At 37.3% G+C, this 20,480-nt stretch overlaps 1 protein-coding gene across 1 annotated transcript; it reads right to left on the reverse strand.

The window, feature by feature from the left end:
• Positions 1 to 5,359: 5,359 nt before the first annotated feature.
• On the reverse strand, positions 5,360 to 8,815 carry LOC139689578 (interaptin-like). Its single transcript, XM_071586741.1, has one exon. It carries the CDS (start codon positions 8,813 to 8,815, stop codon positions 5,360 to 5,362), a length of 3,456 nt encoding a protein of 1,151 aa, XP_071442842.1.
• Positions 8,816 to 20,480: the final 11,665 nt, after the last annotated feature.

The following is a 20,480-nucleotide window of genomic DNA, read 5'->3' on the forward strand; positions in this document are numbered from 1 at the left end:
TAATTTGTTTGTGATGTGTACAATTCTTTTTCGAATTAATGAAAGAAAAATATATCTCATTTGAGGCTTCTTACGCTAAGTCTATATTTTTCCAAATCTTGTTATTAAATTCTACTCAAGAGCTACTAATTGGTAAAAAGAATCCAATATGTATGAAATCATAAAATGTAGTTTACCTGCCACACTGATACCCCAGCATTGGGTGAATCCCAAGTTCCATCTAGGTTTAAGTACATGTGTGTGTGGTCAAATATATGACTTGGCTCATTGAGTAAGTCCTTAAAAAGAATTAGAAAAAGATTATTTTCCCAAATTTTTTAGGCCGTCCAAAAAGTATCATTTTATAAGGTCCTCATAGTAGACATCTGTGTTAGCGATTACCTTGTTAGACGTGAATAGTTTTTATCAAGTTTGGAAATAAGGAAGCCACTGGGGGCCAAATTTGGTGATTACAATGGATGTCATGATTCGAACTTTGATAGCAAAATTTTTCCATGGAAACTCTATGCCTGTGCATTGTCTTCAAGGAAGAGACTATTTTCTTTGCCAAAGAAGGAATTTTTGTTTGATTTCTTTGCCAAACCGGTGCAATAATGATGTCTAGTACTCTCCATTTATCGTCTATCCTTTTAGGAAGTAATCAATGTAGATGTTTCTGCATGCATCCCAAAAATCGAAGGCATCAACTTCATCGTCAGATTTCACTGTCTTTGCCTTCTGCAGAGTTGGACTGCATTTGGAACCTGACTGTTTTAAGTGTACCTTTGTCCCTGGAGTGCAGGTGTGTATCCATGTTTCATTCGCAGTGACGGAGAAACTCATCAGGACCGTGCTGGAAAAGCACCAAACCAGCCTTCAAATCTACCGAATGATTTCTTCATTCCCCACTGAAAGCAAAAGCTTGACCCATCTGGCTGAGATTTTTTCCAACCCAATTTTTCATGCAAAGTTGAAAATGCTGTGATATGCCTGTGGCCTCAAGTAGTTTGAGAACTTCAGTTTCATCAATCACTCAAATCATGTAGTGTATTTTGTCAATTACTTCAGAAAAAGTCACATCCACTGTACTTTCCGAACAATGGTCATCATTTGTGGATGTATATCCATGTTTAAATTCATTTACCCAATTGTAAACAGTCACAAACATAGGAAGATGTGCCATGAGCTTCATCTAGCTCAGGCTTGATCTCTTTTGGTATTAAGCCTTTGCCTTTTAAAAAAAGTGTTAAATCACCACACGAAGCTCACTTTTTCTTGTTGCTTAGATCAACTATCAAATGAAACCACGTGAGGGATGTAAATGAAACTTTAACAGAGATATCTAGTGAGAGATAAGTGATGCTTGCTATTAGAAAGCTTATTTCAATGCGGTGAGTGCCATTTCTAGGATTTTCTAAGGAATCATTGCAGTGCTGACATATTATTCACACCAGGGTAGGTTTTAGATGGACGCAAGCTACTAAATGGCACAACAATAATTCACTTGCATCTTCCATTAAACAACCTGCCATCCAACATTACAATAAGTTCCTCTTCCATGTGCTTCCTCCGTTCATTCCATCCAACATCCCCAATCCCTCTCCGGCCCCTTTCTCAGTTGCCTAACGTTCTCCCCTCTATCACAGTCTTCAACTTCCCACTGCCAATCAAAATTCACATGCATCCATCTTTCCTCTTTGGATTTCTCCCAACAATCAATCCCCTCTACTCCCCCACCATGCCTAGAACATACTTCCTCATTTGTTTTCTTTCTCTCCACCTTTTCCATCCTCCTCCAAACCCACATTTCGAAAGCATCCAACCTATGCTGTAATACAACGTACAGTCTATGACTGATATTTTCAAGTTAATGCCAATTAAGTAGGAACCCCCAAGAAGAAATTTTGAATGCAAAAAACAGAATTTTCATATTTACATGCCTAGTTGCTGGAGTGAAGGTAAAAATAAGAAATTGACTGATTAACTGAAAAAGAACAGGATTGTTATTTGTCACTTGAACTAGAGCTCTCCTCCTTTATTTATATATGATGAATGAAATCAGCAAAATAAACTAAACATCTTGGATGCCTAAGATATGTAAAAGTAAATTATTTTCTCTTTCCTCGTCAGAGCTTAAAATAGTAAGTTATGACTTCATCATATTTCACAAAATCAAGAAAAAATAAATGGTAAAAGTAACAACTTGATGAAAGTGCATTTTTCAGATACCTGTGTATCCTATTGCCACTCTCTAATGATTTACAAGGTTACTTAGCCAAAAGCTCTGATATTTCCAACTGTTTGAACTCCTGCCTATTGATATCATTTACTTTGGTTTCAATTGTTTGCAGCTTGTCAAGCATTTGGTTGCAGCAATTATCACCTGATAAGTTTCCCTATTAGTGTGAATAGCAAACATTGTCTTAGTATGAAGGTGGAGAAGTGAACCTCTTCATCATCACCTTCACCCAAGTGTTTGTCCGAAGTGTCGTCAACACTTAGTTGTCACAACACAAGAAACTAATTTGACAAACTCCAAGAATGCACTATTTGCCTGAAGAAGATTCCAGTCATAGTCATTAGTATAATTGTCATCATTATGAGTTCAACAGGAATTTCTTCATCTCAATGAAGATAAAATCCTGTCTTCCTAAAGTAGTTATATATGTTTTAAATTCCCCTTGGCTTGCTTCCAAGCTCATGGTATGTAGTGCAAGACATCCAATTCCCCCAATTTGATTGCCTTTATATTCCTACCACAATCATGCAGAAATAAGATTAGATAAAGTGGTTGCTGTTGTGAGTGACAATGTAATCTTTGTTTTGCTCACCCCCTGAATTTGGTGGTGCTGAAATATCAGAAATAAAGTCCCTGCAAACAAAAATTAAAAGTTTTGTTGAACATTTCAAAATAAGTCCCAAGGCAGCAGCAAACTTGCAAGTGACGCAGACACAGATTAATCTCCCAAAACTAAAAGTACGAGTGAAGCAGGACATGCCAACGAGGTGGAATTCTACGTATATAATATTTGAACAATTCAGTCAGCTGAAGAAGCCAATCCTTTCCACATTAGCAGTACGCAGTCATAACTTTCAGATACTAGATGGAAAGGAGTGGGCTGTTTTGGAAAAGGCAATAGATATTTCAGAAAAAGTCTATGCTATCACATTAGATTCAATAGAGAAGTCCATCCATATTTCCAAAATTCCTTTTATTTTAAGATTAAGTACTCATCAAAATTTTTGAATGAGGATTTCCCTGAAATAAAGTCTACAGCTGAGAAAATGCTGAAGAGGCTCCAGAATAGATTTAAAGATGTGGAGATGAATTCCATATTGAGAGAAGCATGTTTACTAGATACAGGATTTAAAAGATATGCCTTCTCCCTAGATATGAATTTTAAGGCGGCTTAGCATACCTAATGCAATGAAGCCGGGCAAGTACCCATTAATTGAACCACCAGAACCCAAAGAACAGTGGCCCGCACAAAATTCTTCAATGTGGGAGGAGTTATATTCCTCTCTTGCCAGCCAAAAGAAGGGACATTAAATATCTGCAGCAATAGTTGAGGCGCGCAAGTACCTCAGGGAGGGCCTCTGACCCACTTCTGTGGCGGAAGGGCAGGAAGCTGGTCTACCCCAGGCTTCATAGATTAATTAAAAGGAAGGATTTGTGTGATGGCCACCTCAGTGCCTTGTGAGCATGTTTTTTCAAAGGAAGGCCATTTTCCCTCTGAGAAAAGAAGTCTATTGGACTCTAATAAATTATCGGTGTTGGTTTTCTTAAATCATAATTGGGAAGATGAAAATGATTTCTCTTCATTGTATGTTACTGCTTAGTTAAAGAGTCAGTATATTTCAAATGCTTCTAATTTTTGTGGATGCAATAATCATTCTTGCCATACAGAAGAAATCATTAGGTTTTCCATACAAATGAATGATCTGCAAAGCTGTTATCTTATAAAATTTCCCCGGAAAATGTTATTTTTCTGATACTGTATTTCTGAAGAACAATTAGCTACTATGTGTCCCAAATCACTGACTATTCCCATATTGAAATGTAATGAAATAATTGACTTTGTAATTCCACACACTTTATTTAAAAACACACGACCCAGGTTTCGACGTTGAACGTCATCATCAGGTGGTCCTCATAGAAGCACGCTGGCTATATATACCTTCTGATCATAGGAGGGGGGGGTTGGTCAGAGAGGGAGGTCGGAGGGGTAAAAAGGTTACAATGTAGCTGGGAAGAAAAGAGAATTACATTTTTGATTTAGAAGAGTGGTAGGTCTAGGAGTGGGGAGTGGGAGGGATACAAAATGAGAACGAGAAAAAAAGAATGAGAAAATGAGGTGTAAAAAATAAGAACATAACATCCCTCTTTGCAAAACACCTCATCGAAAGTGATCACAAAAGTGACTTTGTGACAAAAATTATTCATTTTGAAGAAAAAGGTCAAAGGCTCGATGCTTTGGAGCAGTTAGAAATTTTGAAATGTGTCCGTTGGAAAGATGATCTTGCCAACGAAATTTTGTATCCCTCCCACTCCCCACTCCTAGACCTACCACTCTTCTAAATCAAAAATGTAATTCTCTTTTCTTCCCAGCTACATTGTAACCTTTTTACCCCTCCGACCTCCCTCTCTGACCAACCCCCCCCTCCTATGATCAGAAGGTATATATAGCCAGCGTGCTTCTATGAGGACCACCTGATGATGACGTTCAACGTCGAAACCTGGGTCGTGTGTTTTTAAATAAAGTGTGTGGAATTACAAAGTCAATTATTTCATTACATTTCAATATGTTATGCAAATTCCACAAAGTTACGCCTGAGACAACAAATTTTAGACTATTCCCATATTTTTTGCTGTGTGTATCCCATTATATTATCTTTGACATTTAGTGTGTATATATTTTTCAAGGTGAGTGGTCAAGTAAACATTATTGTTGTATAGTACAGAAATCTACTTCATATTATGGGTATTTCCATGTACTTCTGTTTCCAATATCTAATTTCAAGTTCTTGTAAATTATTCATTAATGAATAGTGTAGACAACAATTTACCAAATATTATAATATAATACTGTATGATATACACTGCATTTTTTTTAAGTAGAACTGAGAAGGTTTGAAAAAACCTTCTCAGTTCTACTTAAGTCCTTCTCAGTTCTTCTTATTAATGCTGTCAAGAGTTTCTTAAAAATGAATGGTAAATCCTGATTGAGATTGAAAAATCTCAGTATTGTATGCATTCATGATACAAAATGGGGGTAAATAATTTTATTTAATGGGATATAATGTTGGTGCATCATTTCAATGACAAATAAGAACATATCAAGACAGAATTGATCTGTGCACTTAATAATCTATGCCAAAACTAGTTACTTTTAAGTTTCCGTTTAATGGTTGGTAAATCTGCCAAATTAGTATTTGAGCTGTGCTTCTGATAATCATTTCTCCTATTGTACCCATTGAAGCTCAAGTTCTTAGGTGTGCTAAGGCTTTTGATAAACTTTCCACAGATTTTCTCTTTATCACCATTTGTTTTGACTCTCTCCTTAGTTCTGCAGACTGACTCAATTTGAGACCCTTCACTTGGAGGAACACATCCTCTCAACATATTCAGTTCCATTCCACTCACGAGGCTATTGGAACTTCCCTCCAAATTTAGCTTTGTTTCAGGTTTCCAAATTTTATTTGTAGTGGTGGTGCTGATTAAACCTACAATAAAACCTTTTCTGCAGGAATTTCCTTCCCCTCTTTCATTGGATCGAAGCTTTCTTACATTTGGGGAATTGTTCTTCACATGACCCAAGTAATGCAATATGTTTTTCTCTAGAATTTGCTTGCATGAATGTTGATTTTCTTTTTCACCAGTCTTAAAGATTCCATCGGACTTGGTAGCTCTTACATCCTCTTTGGTACACCTTGGGGTACCATCCGTGGACAAAAGAGCAGGAGATTTCATAGACCCATCCACAGATTTTTCATTGCTTTGTGGACTGCTACTCTTTCTCATACTAGCAACAGTTGTGGTTCTTCGGCAATTTCCAGGAGTTTCTGTTCCGTCATTTCCTTTCTTCTTAGGGCGTAGGCTGATGTTTTTTGATGCCATTCCAATGCTCATCTCTGAATGATTCCTGTGAGATGAGATCTTGGTTTCCCTCGGTAATTTTTTTGGGACGTTGGTACACTTGCCATTTTCTTTGTTTGAAATTTTTACTGGGACTTCATGTTTTTCTTTCAGCATCCCTTTCTGTTCTGGAGGAGACCTCTGCAAGGCTGCATCTTTCTCTATTTCTTTCGGTGCCTTTATTTCAGGTCTTAGTGAATCTAGTTGTCCATCCTTTAGTTCTGCACTGGACTTGCATTCCTCTGAGCTGGAATACCGTGGCTGTGTTCCTTTCAACTCATTTTCCAACTTGAGTTTCTCTATCCTATGAGCACACCTCTCAGCCTCCAGCTGGTGATTAAGGTGGATAATCTCCCTTCTTGCTCTGGTCACTTCCATCTTTGCTGCTCTTTGGATGGCTGCCTCTCGTGCAGCACTCCTGAAACACGTTTCATCCAGTAGCTTCTGGTAGTATGACTTAACTCCTTGAAGCCGTACTTCTGCCCTCTTTGTCTCCTCTTCCATGTGGAATGAGGATGGTGGCTGCCTCCCAATGCCATCCCCAGATGCACCCTGATTGACTAGATACTCGAGGTCTTCCATCAACTTTTCCTTCTCCTTTGACAAAACTTCTTCTCTCTCTCTAAAACTTTGCTCTTTGAGAGAGTGTTGTTTTTCTCTTTCTTCTTGCACTTGGTCAAATTCTTTTTGTAACTTTTTTACATTTTCCTCGTGCTGTTCCTTCAGTTCTGTAATTTTCCTCAAATTTTCCTCCACTCCCTCTTCTGCTTTCAATCTTTTGCTACATTCATCCTCGATATCTCTTGCCAGGCGTTCCATTTCATGGTTATATTGCTCTTCCGTTTCCTGGAAAGATTTTGTCTGCAACTCTTGCTTTTGTTCAAACTCCTCTTGCAAATACTTTACTCTTTCCTCATGCTGTTTGTATATTGCTTCAATTTTCTTCATGCTTTCCTCAACTTCCAATTCTGCTTTCAGCCTTCGGTACTGCTCATCCTCCACATCCCTTTTCAGGAATGCTATTTCTTGTTTCTTCTGCTCCTCCATTTCCCTGAAACTTTTCTCGTGCAACCCTTGGTTGTGTTTGAAATTTTGTAATTCTTCCTTTAACTCCTCGTTCCATTCCGCTAAAGAGGCAACTTTGATTTGGTTTGCTGCTATTTCATTCTCCAAGTCTTTCTGATGATCGACAATTTCCTTTTTGAGCATCTCATAGCTTTGAGTTTTCTCATTGACCTTCAGATTAGCAGACTCTATTTGTGCTTGTAAATCGGCAACTTTCACCCCTAAACTATGATTGATTTTAGTGTACGTTTCCTCCAGTGAAATTGAATGTCTTTTTTCTTCCAACAATTGGTGTTGTAAGACATTGCCTTGTTTGATCAGTTCCTCACATTTGGCCTTTTCAATCGTCAATTCTTTTTGGAATATCTCGCTCTTTTGTTTTTCCGGTTCCACAGATTCTTGTGAGCATTTTAACTGTGACATTATCTTTTCCTTTTCATCTAAATCATCTTTCAAGCTCTGAATCAAGCGTTCATTTTTCAAAATCTTTGACATGGATTCACTAAGGAGTTTATGTGTCTCCTCATTCCTAGCAATCTCATCATCTAACATTTTGCTTGTCTTTTGGAGTGCCATGCGCTCAGATGACAGCTCTTCGTTCAAGGTGATCATTTTTGTTTCTAGTTCTTGTCTCAAAGACTTTTCTGACTGCAAGTCTTCATCCAGTTTAATTTTCTCTTGCAGAAGAATACCATAGTTTCTTTCACTTTCCATATCTTGCTTTTTTCTCAAGTCATCATCAAGTTGAAGTTTGGTCTTTATTGCTCTTTCCTGCTCCAAATCCTCCATTAGACTCTTAGTCTTGAGCTTCTCCTCAGCGAGTTCTAGATTGTGTCTCTCTTTGATTTGATCCAAGATACTCTCGAAGCATTCCTTTTCACTCTCCAGTGCACACCTCATTGCCTGGATCTCCTTCTCAAACATCAGGCACTTTTGCGTCTCTTGTTCCAGTTCATCTTCCAGCAGCAATGTTTTGGTGTGCATATCCTCCATTTTCCGTTCAATGTCTACTCTAGCACTGACCTCTTTGGAAAACTGAATCTTGACCATTGTCAATTGGTCTGCCAAGTGTGTCACTTCGGCTTGTAGATATGTCTTGTCTTTCAGCAGAAGGTTCTGCTCCAAGCATGCTACCTCCTTATTTAGGGTCTCCTTCTCCAGCATGGTATACTTAGACTGGAGTCCTTGCAACTCTCCCCTTAGCTTCTTGATCTCAGCCAATGAATCGTCCCTTTCCCGTTCAACTTTGTTTATGTCCTCACAAATTCTTTTTACCTCACTTTTCCATCTATCAACCTCTGTGTTGAAGTTTTCTTTTGCAATGGCAAGGCTCTCGGCTCTCTGGTTTGCATCATTTATCGTATCCTCCATAGTAAGCTGTCTTTCCTTCAGCTCATTGTCCAAGATTTCAAGTTTGATAAAGAGCTGTTCCTTTTCCCTCCTGTCCTTTTCCAGGCTCTCATTTCTCTTTGTGAGGTCACAGTAAGTGACTTTAAGATTCTCTAAGGCTTCTGTCTGGATGGTAAGAGTCTTCTGAAGACGGTTCAACTCTTCATCTTTTGATGACATTGCTTTATCAAACTTTTCCTTATGAATGTCAAGACATTTTGATGTTTTGTCCATTTCCTCTTTCATTTTCAATGTCCTCATTTTCTCCTTTGCCTAAAAGAGATGTCTCTATTACTCTGGATTTTGTATAATAGAGTCTATTGGTGTGGTTGCTATTTGCAGTGGATGTTTGAAAACTATAACATGCTCCAAGGATATGTTCCATAGTGGTAAGAGCAAAGTCCGAGGAGTTTTGTTTGTAGGGTTTTTATAAAAGCAATATTTTAATATTTTGCTGATAGAAAAAGGTCATACACAGTGCATATCATGCTTTTCAAGACATCAATTGGAGGAGTGCTACAAACCTGGTCAATTTTCAGAGAGTTTAGTTGACTTTCCAGCATCTTACTTTCTTCAAGAGAATGATGTAATTCTTCTTTCAAGCTATCACGCTCGCACTCTATTTCTAATAGTTTTGTCTCCATTCCATCAACCTCTTCCATCCATATCCATAACTGAACTTCCAAATCATTATTCAAAGGAGGGAGTGAATCACAATTCCCATGTAAATATGTTCTCCTTTTCTGTCTCTGGAAATAAATTATTTTTTTTATTATGCATTCTCTCTAAATCTCTGTGATAACTCTAATGTGATGTACGTTTTTGGTTAAAAACATAAATTTTGGAGAAAAAAGTTTCCTTCAATCTCTCTTGAATATAATTCCATGCTCATAACTAGTGAAGAGTTCATGATTCTGGATGTCGCTGCGTAAATGTTTTATGTCACTAAAGTTGAAGTCTTAAGGGATGTAGGGAAAATGAAACATTCATTAATGAGAGAAACTTCAGAGTAATGGATTCTTTCTATAATTTCTAGCTGTTCTAATGAATTGAATTCATGTTGATCTTTTTTGAAAAGTGCAATAAATGCATTTTAAAATCAATTTGGCAGTAATATAAGAAAAATACCCTAAATGATAAAAGATGTTTCATGAAGCTACTCCTACTGTGATGGTTTTTTCAAGAGCACTAACATTCTCTTTTTTTTGGAGAACTCGGCCTTTGCGACCCATACACACAATACTGCAGAAGGGTTCACACAAACTTCAAAAATTAGGCAGTTCATGGAATCTGGTTTTCATATATTCCTGAGACTTACACCTTAAAATTAATGACTATCAAAGAAATTCACTGGGCAAAGGAAATAATGTAATTTAGTGTATTGGTTTAATTTTTCTATTACTCAAGCATATATAATTTCATTCATATGTAAAAATCATTTCAAAGAAAAATTTGAGGGTTATTTCAAGCAAAAGTGGCCAATAGGAACAGGTCATCACTTTTGTGAACTGTTAGAAGAAAGCTTGGGAACCCGAATCTGGTGAATTAATCACAACAATATTGTTATGTATTCAATGCTGTTACTGTCCCATGTGATTTTATTCATCAACATGGACATTTATGGGAACTCATGTTGCTCACTTGCTGAAAAGTACCCAAAATGAAAAAATAAGTGTGTTAGGAAAGTTTTCTAACCATTTCAGTGCAATAAATGAGTATTCAATAGTTCCCGGCTCAATCTTGTGGAAATTCATTTTAATAAAATTAAGAATACAAAGTAACTTTCCACTGTCCTTTATTAGCGTACGACCGGTTTCAACGCTCAAGCGTCATCATCAGGTACAAATTAAATCAGTCGTAGTTCACTTATATACCAATCATGAGGGAGAGGAGGGGTGGGTGAGAGAGGGGGACGAGGAGGAGGCGAAAGAAAATGGAGTTGCGATTGGCATTGATGGGGAGGGGGAAGAGGGGTGCTAAGTGTCAGGACAGGTGCTTGGTTGGTTTAGAGTGGGGTGGGGTGGGGGGGTTTTGTCAGGTCTATCTGTGAGGGAAAGGGGTACTTCCAGGATTGGGGAGAGGTATTCAAACAATAAATCATTAACCACATGACCCATTTTTAAGTTCTTTCTGATTTCAAGCTCTTCCCACTTGTCCATCCTCATTCCTTTTTCATTCTGGTGTAAGAGTTCCGGGTTGAAATCACTCCCATGGTTTTCTTCCCATAGATGTTTAGCGAAGTGTGATTGCTTGAGGTCACAAGTTCTAAAAGAGCGTTTATGTTCCTCCACCCGCGTTTTTAATGACCTCCCCGTTTGACCTATATATATAGCACCACAGTCCCCACAAGTAACTTATACACACCACTTTTATTTTGTGTACATATTTTGTCTTTAGTGGTATTCAAGAATGATTTTAAGTTATTATTATAATAAAAAGCTATTCGAAATTTCTCCCTAGGAAAAAGGTTGGCTAACTTCTGTGAAATCAATCCATAATATGGGAGTTTGCACCATTTGTAACCTATTTCTTCCGTATTAACTGGTTTGAACAAAAGATTGTATGCTTTGGAGGAACATTTTCTTTGTAGCATTTTGTCAATTAAATTTTCTTTGTAACCATTTTTCATTGCTAAACCTTTAATCGTTTTGAGTTCTTTAACAAAATTACTTTTGGAAAGGGGGATGGCTAACAGTCTGTTTAAAAGGAAATGAAAAGTGGAAAGCTTATGCGATATATGTTGGCGGGAGTTGGAGGGGATGATGTGGTCTGTAGTGGTACTTTTCCGAAAAATTGCTAATTCAAAGTCCCGTCCCTTTCTCGACATGTGATATCTAAAAAATTTTAAATGATTATTCTGTTCTTTCTCACAAGTGAACTTGATACTTTCGCATTGGGAAATCAGGTTGTTCATAATCTTATCTAACTGTCTATCAGTGCCTGTCCATATAGCAAAGATACCATCTACATATCGAAACCAACAGTGAATATTCTTGGTACAAATTGAGGGGTTGCTGAATAGTTTACTTTCAAAATCGTCCATGTACAAGTCAGCAAGTAGTGGTGATAACGGGGACCCCATGGCTAATCCATCAACTTGTTTGAAGAAATCATTGTTAAATTGGAAATAATTTTGTTCCTCACACAATCTCAAAAGTGACATGAATTCACCGAGGAAGGGTGGTTCGGTCCCAGCACCTTTCAGCACTCTTTCCGCCACTACCAATGCTTCCAAAACCGGGATATTTGTGAAAAGGTTTTTGACAACAAAAGACACTAGGATATGTTTGGAGCGCGGGGGACCTTTCTTGGAGAGCTGTGCGCAGAAATCACTGGAATTTATCACTCCTAACTTAGATTGGAAATTTGTCAACTCTCTGAAGAGGGAGTTCAAAAGGGAGGCTAGTTTTCTCGTGGGGGCGGATACACTGGAAATCACTGGCCTCATGGGAACATTTACTTTATGAATTTTAGGAAGGCTGAAAAATCTGGGAACCCTCGGATTCATCACTATTGCTTTGTAAATTTCACCTTGTTTGAGGATATTGGGGGTGGTTTTTAAACGCTTGATAACTATTCTTTGGAATTTCGTCGTGGGATCATTTGGGAGTTTCACAATTTTTTCACTGTTGATGAAGGCATAACACTTTCCAATATAGTCACTTTTATTCATCACAACCACTGTGTTGCCTTTGTCTGCTTTTTCAACGATCAGATTGTTGTCTTTCAAAAATTTTTTGCATGAGATGATCGAAGATAGCTCTTGAGAATAGAACCCACTTTTAGGGAAGTCCACATTGACAAAGGATTTGAACTTCCTAGCTATGATCGTCTTTAAGCCGATGTCTTTCTTCCTAAGGGCAACTTCACAGTCCACGGCTAAATTCTCCAAGTCTTTCGTTCCAAATGGAATGTTCGGGACATATTTAAAACCCTGATCAATTAAGTTATTGTGCTCGATGTCAAGTTCTACATTAGACATGTTCACCACTCTGTTCTGAAATACGGTTGGAGTATCTTCCGCAGCGGGCTTTTTTGAGGAATGCTTTAATCTTTCAAGACGGTCAATTTTATCACAGATAACTAACCCAGAACTGTTACACAAGAGTGAAAAAGGAATGAGGATGGACAAGTGGGAAGAGCTTGAAATCAGAAAGAACTTAAAAATGGGTCATGTGGTTAATGATTTATTGTTTGAATACCTCTCCCCAATCCTGGAAGTACCCCTTTCCCTCACAGATAGACCCGACAAACCCCTCCACCCCACCCCACACCAACCAAGCACCTGTCCTGACACTTAGCACCCCTCTTCCCCCTCCCCATCAATGCCAATCGCAACTCCTTTTTCTTTTGCCTCCTCTCCCCTCTCTCTCACCCACCCCTCCTCTCCCTCATGATTGGTATATAAGTGAACTGCGACTGATTTATTTTGTACCTGATGATGACGCTTGAGCGTTGAAACCGGTCGTACGCTAATAAAGGACAGTGGAAAGTTACTTTGTATTCTTAATTTTATTATCAATAAATGAGTGTTTATCCCTTTGGTTACTCTTGGTAGCACGGGAGTAAAAAGTATATGATTACTGATATTTTTACATACTTACAGGAAAGTCTTCTTGTGAAGTTTGAAGCGAATGAATACCAAATCTCTGGCATTTCAGCAGAGAAGCAAGTTGCTTCCTCCTTCCCCATTGCAAATTAGGAGCACTGAAAGGCCGATAGAGCTGATGAAGAAATGCAGAATCACAGTGAATAGTTTTCAAAATTAGAATAAGTCACTTCATACAGTATGAAGATAAGGCAAACAGTTGTATTTTGATATTTTATTTCTGATATGACTCGAAACAATATTTTTATAAAACGAAATAGATACTTGATGCTTATGATTTGATATTGATATCTTTCGGGAAGAAATAATTTCACTATTTTTAGGTGTAATAATCAACATAAGGTGGGTCGCAGTAGTCCAGTGGGTAGAGCGTTGGACTGCTGACCGTAGGGTCCCGGGTTCCATTCCTGGGCAAGGTACTGGGCACCTGCAGCTCCACCCAAGCTATTTGATTTTTTGGGTACCAGATCTTCCTGGGAAACCATAACCGGCACAGGGAAAGGAACTGCCCCCCTTACCCTGATATGTGAATTTCACACGCCATCGGGCTTAGTACTAGGTGAACTCTACCATCACCTACTAAACCGACCTTCGGGTTGATTACTGTGTTTATGGTTTAATCAACATAACCTAAGGTTATGCTTATGTTGGTTATGGTTAGGTTGTCCATGGTTATGTTTTGTATGTTAAGGACAAATGTGAGTTGTTTTATTCTTATATATGTGGATGGGGGTGATAAAATTCACAGGTATGTTAAGGGCAAGTTGCAAATAATTCTTAGTGGGAAGCAGGATACAATGAAAAGACAAAGTGGCAACTATGGTAATTTAATTTGATCAAATATATTGAACTCAATCTTACTATGAATTGAAATAACTGTAGTCAAGTATTGTATTTGGAAATTGTCCAATGAAATATTTTGCTAATATTGCATCCCTAAGGTTATTCATTAGCTATGAGGGGTAGTGACCAGCAGATAAGATCAGTTACCCTATTAGGGATAGGTGGGTAATTTGGTAGGGGCAGGATGTTCAGGGAATAGAGGAGGGGTGGGTAGAAACCCAGCATTAGTATTAGCCTACTCTTAACGATAGCGACCAAAACGTCCACAGAAGTTTAGTCAGATTCAATGAACAGCATGGTCAAGTGCTCTCCACATAGCAACCCAAATACAGGTCTCTGAAAAATCCTACCACCTATGGGATTCGATCCCAGGCCTTCGTGGTGGGAAGATAATATCTTAGCCATCACACCATCCTGATCCCTCTACTCTAATTCATACAAATTAAATTCAATAAATAAATTATTCAAAAAAATTACTTGCAGGTAATTATAAATAAGTTCCAAAATGTCAGGATTCCACAATTAGGCCTGCTCTTTCCATCCTGCATTTCACTAGATTAGAATCCTTATGAGTTGCTGGGCTACAGAAGAAAACTGAATGAGTTCTGCTAGTAGCTGCTCTACAGAAAAGCTTAATGCATTATGGTTGGAGGGTGAAACTTAACCCTGGAGTGCATAATTGGAAAAGGCCTGCTCATGTTCCTGCAAAATATTGGTTCCATGTTTTATTAAATGATTAGCCAGGGACCACTATGTTCATAGGCTCATCATGGAGTGGGAGACAGAGAAAAAAGAATATTTTGGTTGGTTTAAATGTCTCATGTGTAGTTGCCTTCTTCTTCACTGTTTGAGCAGGAAGAGGCAATGAAACCAATGGGTGACTGGATGTATGTGTGACCTCTTGGTACATCAAGTACCCCACGTGGTGGTAAAGTGCCCCGTGCGATGAAAGATGTGAGAGTCAGTCATATAATAAACTCCTCTAAGGTGAATGTGGTCACTCATGTTAGAATAAATGAATCTATTAGCGGTGGATCAGAATAGATAACCCAGTATCCTTGTATATTTAGGGCTAATCATAGTACAATGGCATTTCCTAAGTCTCTTGCAGGGGTGAGACATTAAATGCAGCTTAGGACTGGTACGGATTCAATGGCTAGGGTGTTAAGGGGAAGATATGATCTGGATGCTCTGAGAACTCTATTTCAAGACTAATTTCTAATGACTCCAGAATGGAGTGTGATTTTTTAGTCTATCTGGAAGGCTGACCGATCTAGAATAAAACCTGGGACCAAATCATAAGTTTTCATCCCTAGAAGTGGACCATTTATAAATCTAAGTTAAATACCATTTTCAGGAATTAGCTGAGTTGGCCAACTGTCATCCATCAACAGAGGTTGATGTACAGCTGTTTTGAAAGTATGAATAATTTTATTCTCAATATCCAAAGCAGCTCATTCAAAAAACAATACTCCATCTTAAAATGTCATTGATGAATTGGTCATAATATGTGAGGACCACCCACAGGGAGAAATTACTCTCCCATCACCTGCTACCTAGGAAAGAGTAAAAGATCCTTGATTTAACTCGTTATTCTTTTTCAACATTTCCTCTGATTATTTCTGTTGGATAGAATGAAACTGACACTCTTAAATTTCTTCCACACTATCTATAGAACTGGCACTCGCTTCTTGCCATGGATAGATTATCACTGAATGGCTGCACCATGAGGTAGATGCACAACTTTTTAAAGTCTTTGTAGTGGCAAGTACTTTGTTTTTAACTTTTAGGACCAGCCTTCATTTGTGGAGACTACTTCATGCAAAAGAATAAGCATAGAGCATTGCTGCACTTCAAAATACAAAGCATTGTTATGTGGTTAATAAATGAAGAGGGAATTGAACATAATTCCATGAGGAAGGCCAAGAGGCAAAAACACATGAACCAGCTAATGGTAGGATCGAGATGGTGAAGTGGCTATTGTACTGGCTTCTCACCCAGAGGGCCCTGGTTCGAATCCTGGTGTCATTGAATATTTTTCAGAGGTATTTTGATCCCTACTTGAGGTGCTTTGTGGAGGGCACTTTGAGTGAGTACACTGTCTGTCAGATGGGATGTTAAGCTGCAAATCCCTTGGCGCCTTTCGTTAAGAGTAGGCTAATGCCGACGCCGGGTTTCTCTCCACCCTTCATCCTTTCCTGTTCCATCCCTAATGGTGCAAATGGCCTTAGCTGTCGGTAGCCTCCTTTAAATACTATTACTACCAGCTAATGAAGAAAGGGAGAAAGAAGAACTCTCAGGATGTAAGAGATAAAAGTATTGTATCAGGAAGAATTGAACACTAGAGTCAAGCATATTTTAGGCTTAAGAATTGATGGTTTCTCGCATAACTTTATGGAATTGATTCATATTGGAAATGAAAAATAGTAACTTTGTGATTTCACTGAAAAATTGTTAATATGAGACGACCTGGCTTTTGACATTCAACGTCATCTTCAGATACCTTCCGTTACCTAAAGATGATGTTGAACGTCGAAACCTGGGTCATCTCGTGATAAAAATTTTTCAGTGAAATCACAAAGTTACTATTTTTTCATTTCCAATCAGACTGAAGAATTGAAATAATAAATGCATCTACAATGACCTATTGGCAATCGTTTCAATCCAAAGTTGAAGGATAGACAAAAGCTAAGGAGGAGAATAGTACCTTTTGACTCCATATATTTACGTATGAAAAATATAGGATAAATATTTTTTTTGGAGAAGAAAATATGTACTAGTATCTCTGCTCCAAGTAGATGTTTTCATTCCCATGTTACACATGACAATCAATTATTCATCTGGTTAGGAGCAACTCAAATATAACCAATGGCCCACATTTTATATGCTGCAAATATACAATCAAATAACATCAAAATGGCAATATATTTTTTTTGCCAAAATGCTTAAGATCCAATTAAAGACATTAATTCATTCTTGAACATATTTTATACAGTATCCCTGAATATTTTGAGGGTTAATTTTTGTGCTAACAATAAGTTATCTAAAAAGTGAATAAGTTTGTAAGTTCCACTGAATTTACTTTAAAACCAGTTTCTTGGAATAGTCAACATCATCAGGTTGTCGACTGATGATGTCAACTATTCGACAAAACTGGTCGCTTAAAAAAAAATCAGTGGAACTAGCAAAGTTATTATTATTTACTTTTCATCATGAAGTTCCATCAAGTTGAGCTGAAAACCATAAAATTCATAATAAGGTATCTATTTGTTTTTAGCTTTGTACTTGGGAAAATTATAATTTGATTTTAAAATGGCTGGTCAGGTCCTTACAAAAATTAGGAATCTAATTACACAGAGGTCAGGTGATAAAAATGGAACATTTTCAAAGCGTAAAAATCATTTGCTTTGACCGTTACGGTGAATGATTTTTACACTTTGAAATTGTTGCATTGTAATGTGCATTAGTGGATAAAAAGTTACCGTTGGGGTATCACCCACAGTTTCTTTGAATTTGTCAGGTGATATGAGGTGTAGCCAAATGAAAACCAAACATTCGCTGCAAAAACCAGCCCGCGCACCAACAAGGTTTTCTGCTTGTGATTAGTCACTATGCATGCAGTTCTCCTGCCACAGCAATGGCAGGATCAATACCTAGCAACACTTTTGCCATCTTTCCCATGGACTGTATGTTATGATGGGAGTTCATTTTTCATTTGACTGCCCCCAGTAAAATGGATGGACCTGATCATGATGCTCTGAGGTACAGTAATCCTTGGATGTCAATCCAAATGTTAACTACTTACTCATACACATCATGAACAATTGGGAAAAAACTCAGTGAGCAGGTTGCATCCATTTTCACAAAAATGGTTCCTTTGAAATCCTATAGGTTCTGTATGATCCATATCAAGGACACATTTGAGTTTCCTGGTTTTTCATTCCTCTCAAAATGGACAACTTTAAGGGCCATATTTGAGCATTTCAGCTAAACTAATGGAATTCAAAAACCAACCCAAAACCTTTGTAGAGCTGTTGGCATTTATTCTAGTTGCCTGTTGACCCTAATAGAATCCTGGTAAGAAATTCTCAACCCTGAAGATCGACCTGTGATTTTGAAACCATGTTGAGGATATTATATTTAGAATATTCAATATGCATGAACTTAATTCATAATAGAAATGCTTACATTCAATTAAATTTAAGGGTATTTCTCATTGTTAATGGTAGATGAGGCATATATCCCTCAGTCACCTGATCCAAAACTGGACAAGGACTGTAACCTCTTTTACAACAGTCTCAAAATTCTCTGAAAATCTTGTGACTTACTTCTTTGCATTGATTCCCAATTGTATTTTTCATGCCACCTTTGCCTAAACTCCAATAGATCTTCAGTTTGGCAGAATACATAGATTTGGCACGTTCATATTTTTCTTGGACTGAGGAAATTTCATTTTCTAAGCAGTGGATCTTTTCTTCTTTTACAGCAATCAAGCTGTTAATCAAAGTGTTAGACAGCATTGGCACTGGTCCTTTTTTCTTTTCCATGGCCTGAATAAATATTGTGTTATTAATCAAAATTTGAAGATTCTGTTACCTTTTGATAAGTCAACCACTTGCCAAAATATACAGTATAATTCTTAAAAATTCTAATGTGATATAACTTAAGTTTAGAGGTCATAGTTCTGGTGCATGCTGAGGAAGCAACGCAGAATATATCCAATTATTGCCTTACTGTTCTTGCATTATTGCCTTACTGTTTTTATTCAGTACTTTATAACATTCAATAACTGTTCACGCGATGCATATTCTCTCAAAAGCCTCCACAACTTTCCTCAGTTCCAGCTCTATCTTACTCCCCTTCCATCTACAAGTGGCAACAACTGAAGCATTCTTCCAAGCGAATTGAACAGGCTTGCCAGCAAAAACTAAGCAATACACAAAGACAAGTAATATGTTAACTTCCCCAGCACTTCATCATTTTGATTTCGTTTGAGATACCATTTATGCCACCATTGTTCCCATTTTTCACAATTCTAACAGCTGTAACAATCATCATTGTACTTGAATTAACTTTCTTGGAATCAATTTCGGAAAGAACTTCACTTGGCTTGCTTTCATAATCTTTTATATTAATAATAATTACACTTTATTCATTTCGATAAATGGTATAATCATTTCAATGCAACAATTTCAGAGGGTAAAAATCATTCACCTTGACCGGGAATTTGTCAATGGTATAACCATATTAAATTTTATTAATACAAATATCACGTAATATATATACACAAATTCTCAAATGTGATGAAGATTGCCAAAACAGAATTCATCCAATGAGAAAAGTGGGTGGGCAAGTAACCACGTATATACCCTATTCTTGAAATTCAGGATAGTCTGATTTCAACTGAGTAGGCGGACAATTATACAGTTGAATATTCATGTTATGAAATGTGTTGTAAATTGACGACAATCTACAATAAGTAGCATTTAGATTTGATTTACCTCTTGTGGAGTAGTTATGGGTGTTAGATCTTAATTGGTAAGTTTCTAGATCAACTATCACATTAATCAGAGCCTTAAAGATATATAAACTAAAAGCAGTCATTCCATATATAATAAAAAAGGTTTGCTGGAATTACGTGGTGATATATCATTAGTAAGAGATCAAATAGCTCTCTTTTGTAGTAGCCAAATTTGTCTAACATGTGGGGAATGATCCCATAACTGGACACCATAATTTGAATGACATTTAAAGAAGGCATGGTAAAGTGTTAAATGATACTCATTTATAATGAGAAAGTTGAGCTTTCTTAACACATAAACAGCTTTGCTTATTTTATTACAGATCTGACTGATTCGAACCTCCCAGTTAAGTTTTGTATCAATACAAATTGCAGCAATATTTTAGCAGCTTCAATTTCAATAATAATAATAATTTTTATTTGTCCAGAGACTGCATCATACAAAAAAAAATTGTCAATAATTGATGAATAATTTTTTATTTAAGGCTGCATACAATATGCTGTTTTTTTGTGTTGAAATGTAAATGATTAATATCGAACCATTCCTTAGGCCATCTTTAGTCAATGCTAGACTATGCCTGTGCACCATCTACATGTTTATATTTTTGTACTGTAGTGGTGTCATCAGCATATAAAATGGATTTAGATTTCATATTACACGGCAAATCATCAATCATGATGATGAAAAGTACTGGGCCAAGCATAGAGCCATGAGACACCACATATTACTTTAGGAGCTGCAATTCGACAGCCATCAAGTTCAACCAATTGGTGGCAATTATTAAAATATGACTTCATTACTTTCAGTGCAACTCCCTTAACACCATTAAATTCTAGCTTCGATAGTAATCTTGAATGATCAACAGTCAAAAGCCTTATTAAGATCACATAGTGTCAGTCTACAGCCATAATTGTAGAGTTCCCGGATCGAAAGCCAT

Source organism: Hetaerina americana, unplaced genomic scaffold, assembly GCF_022747635.1.
Source record: "Hetaerina americana unplaced genomic scaffold, ioHetAmer1.1.p SCAF_25, whole genome shotgun sequence".
Taxonomy (NCBI): domain Eukaryota; kingdom Metazoa; phylum Arthropoda; class Insecta; order Odonata; family Calopterygidae; genus Hetaerina; species Hetaerina americana.

Excerpts from the sequence above, each read along its gene's own strand:
- LOC139689578 (XM_071586741.1), bottom strand. The coding sequence starts at position 8,815 with ATGAAAGAGGAAATGGACAAAACATCAAAATGTCTTGACATTCATAAG.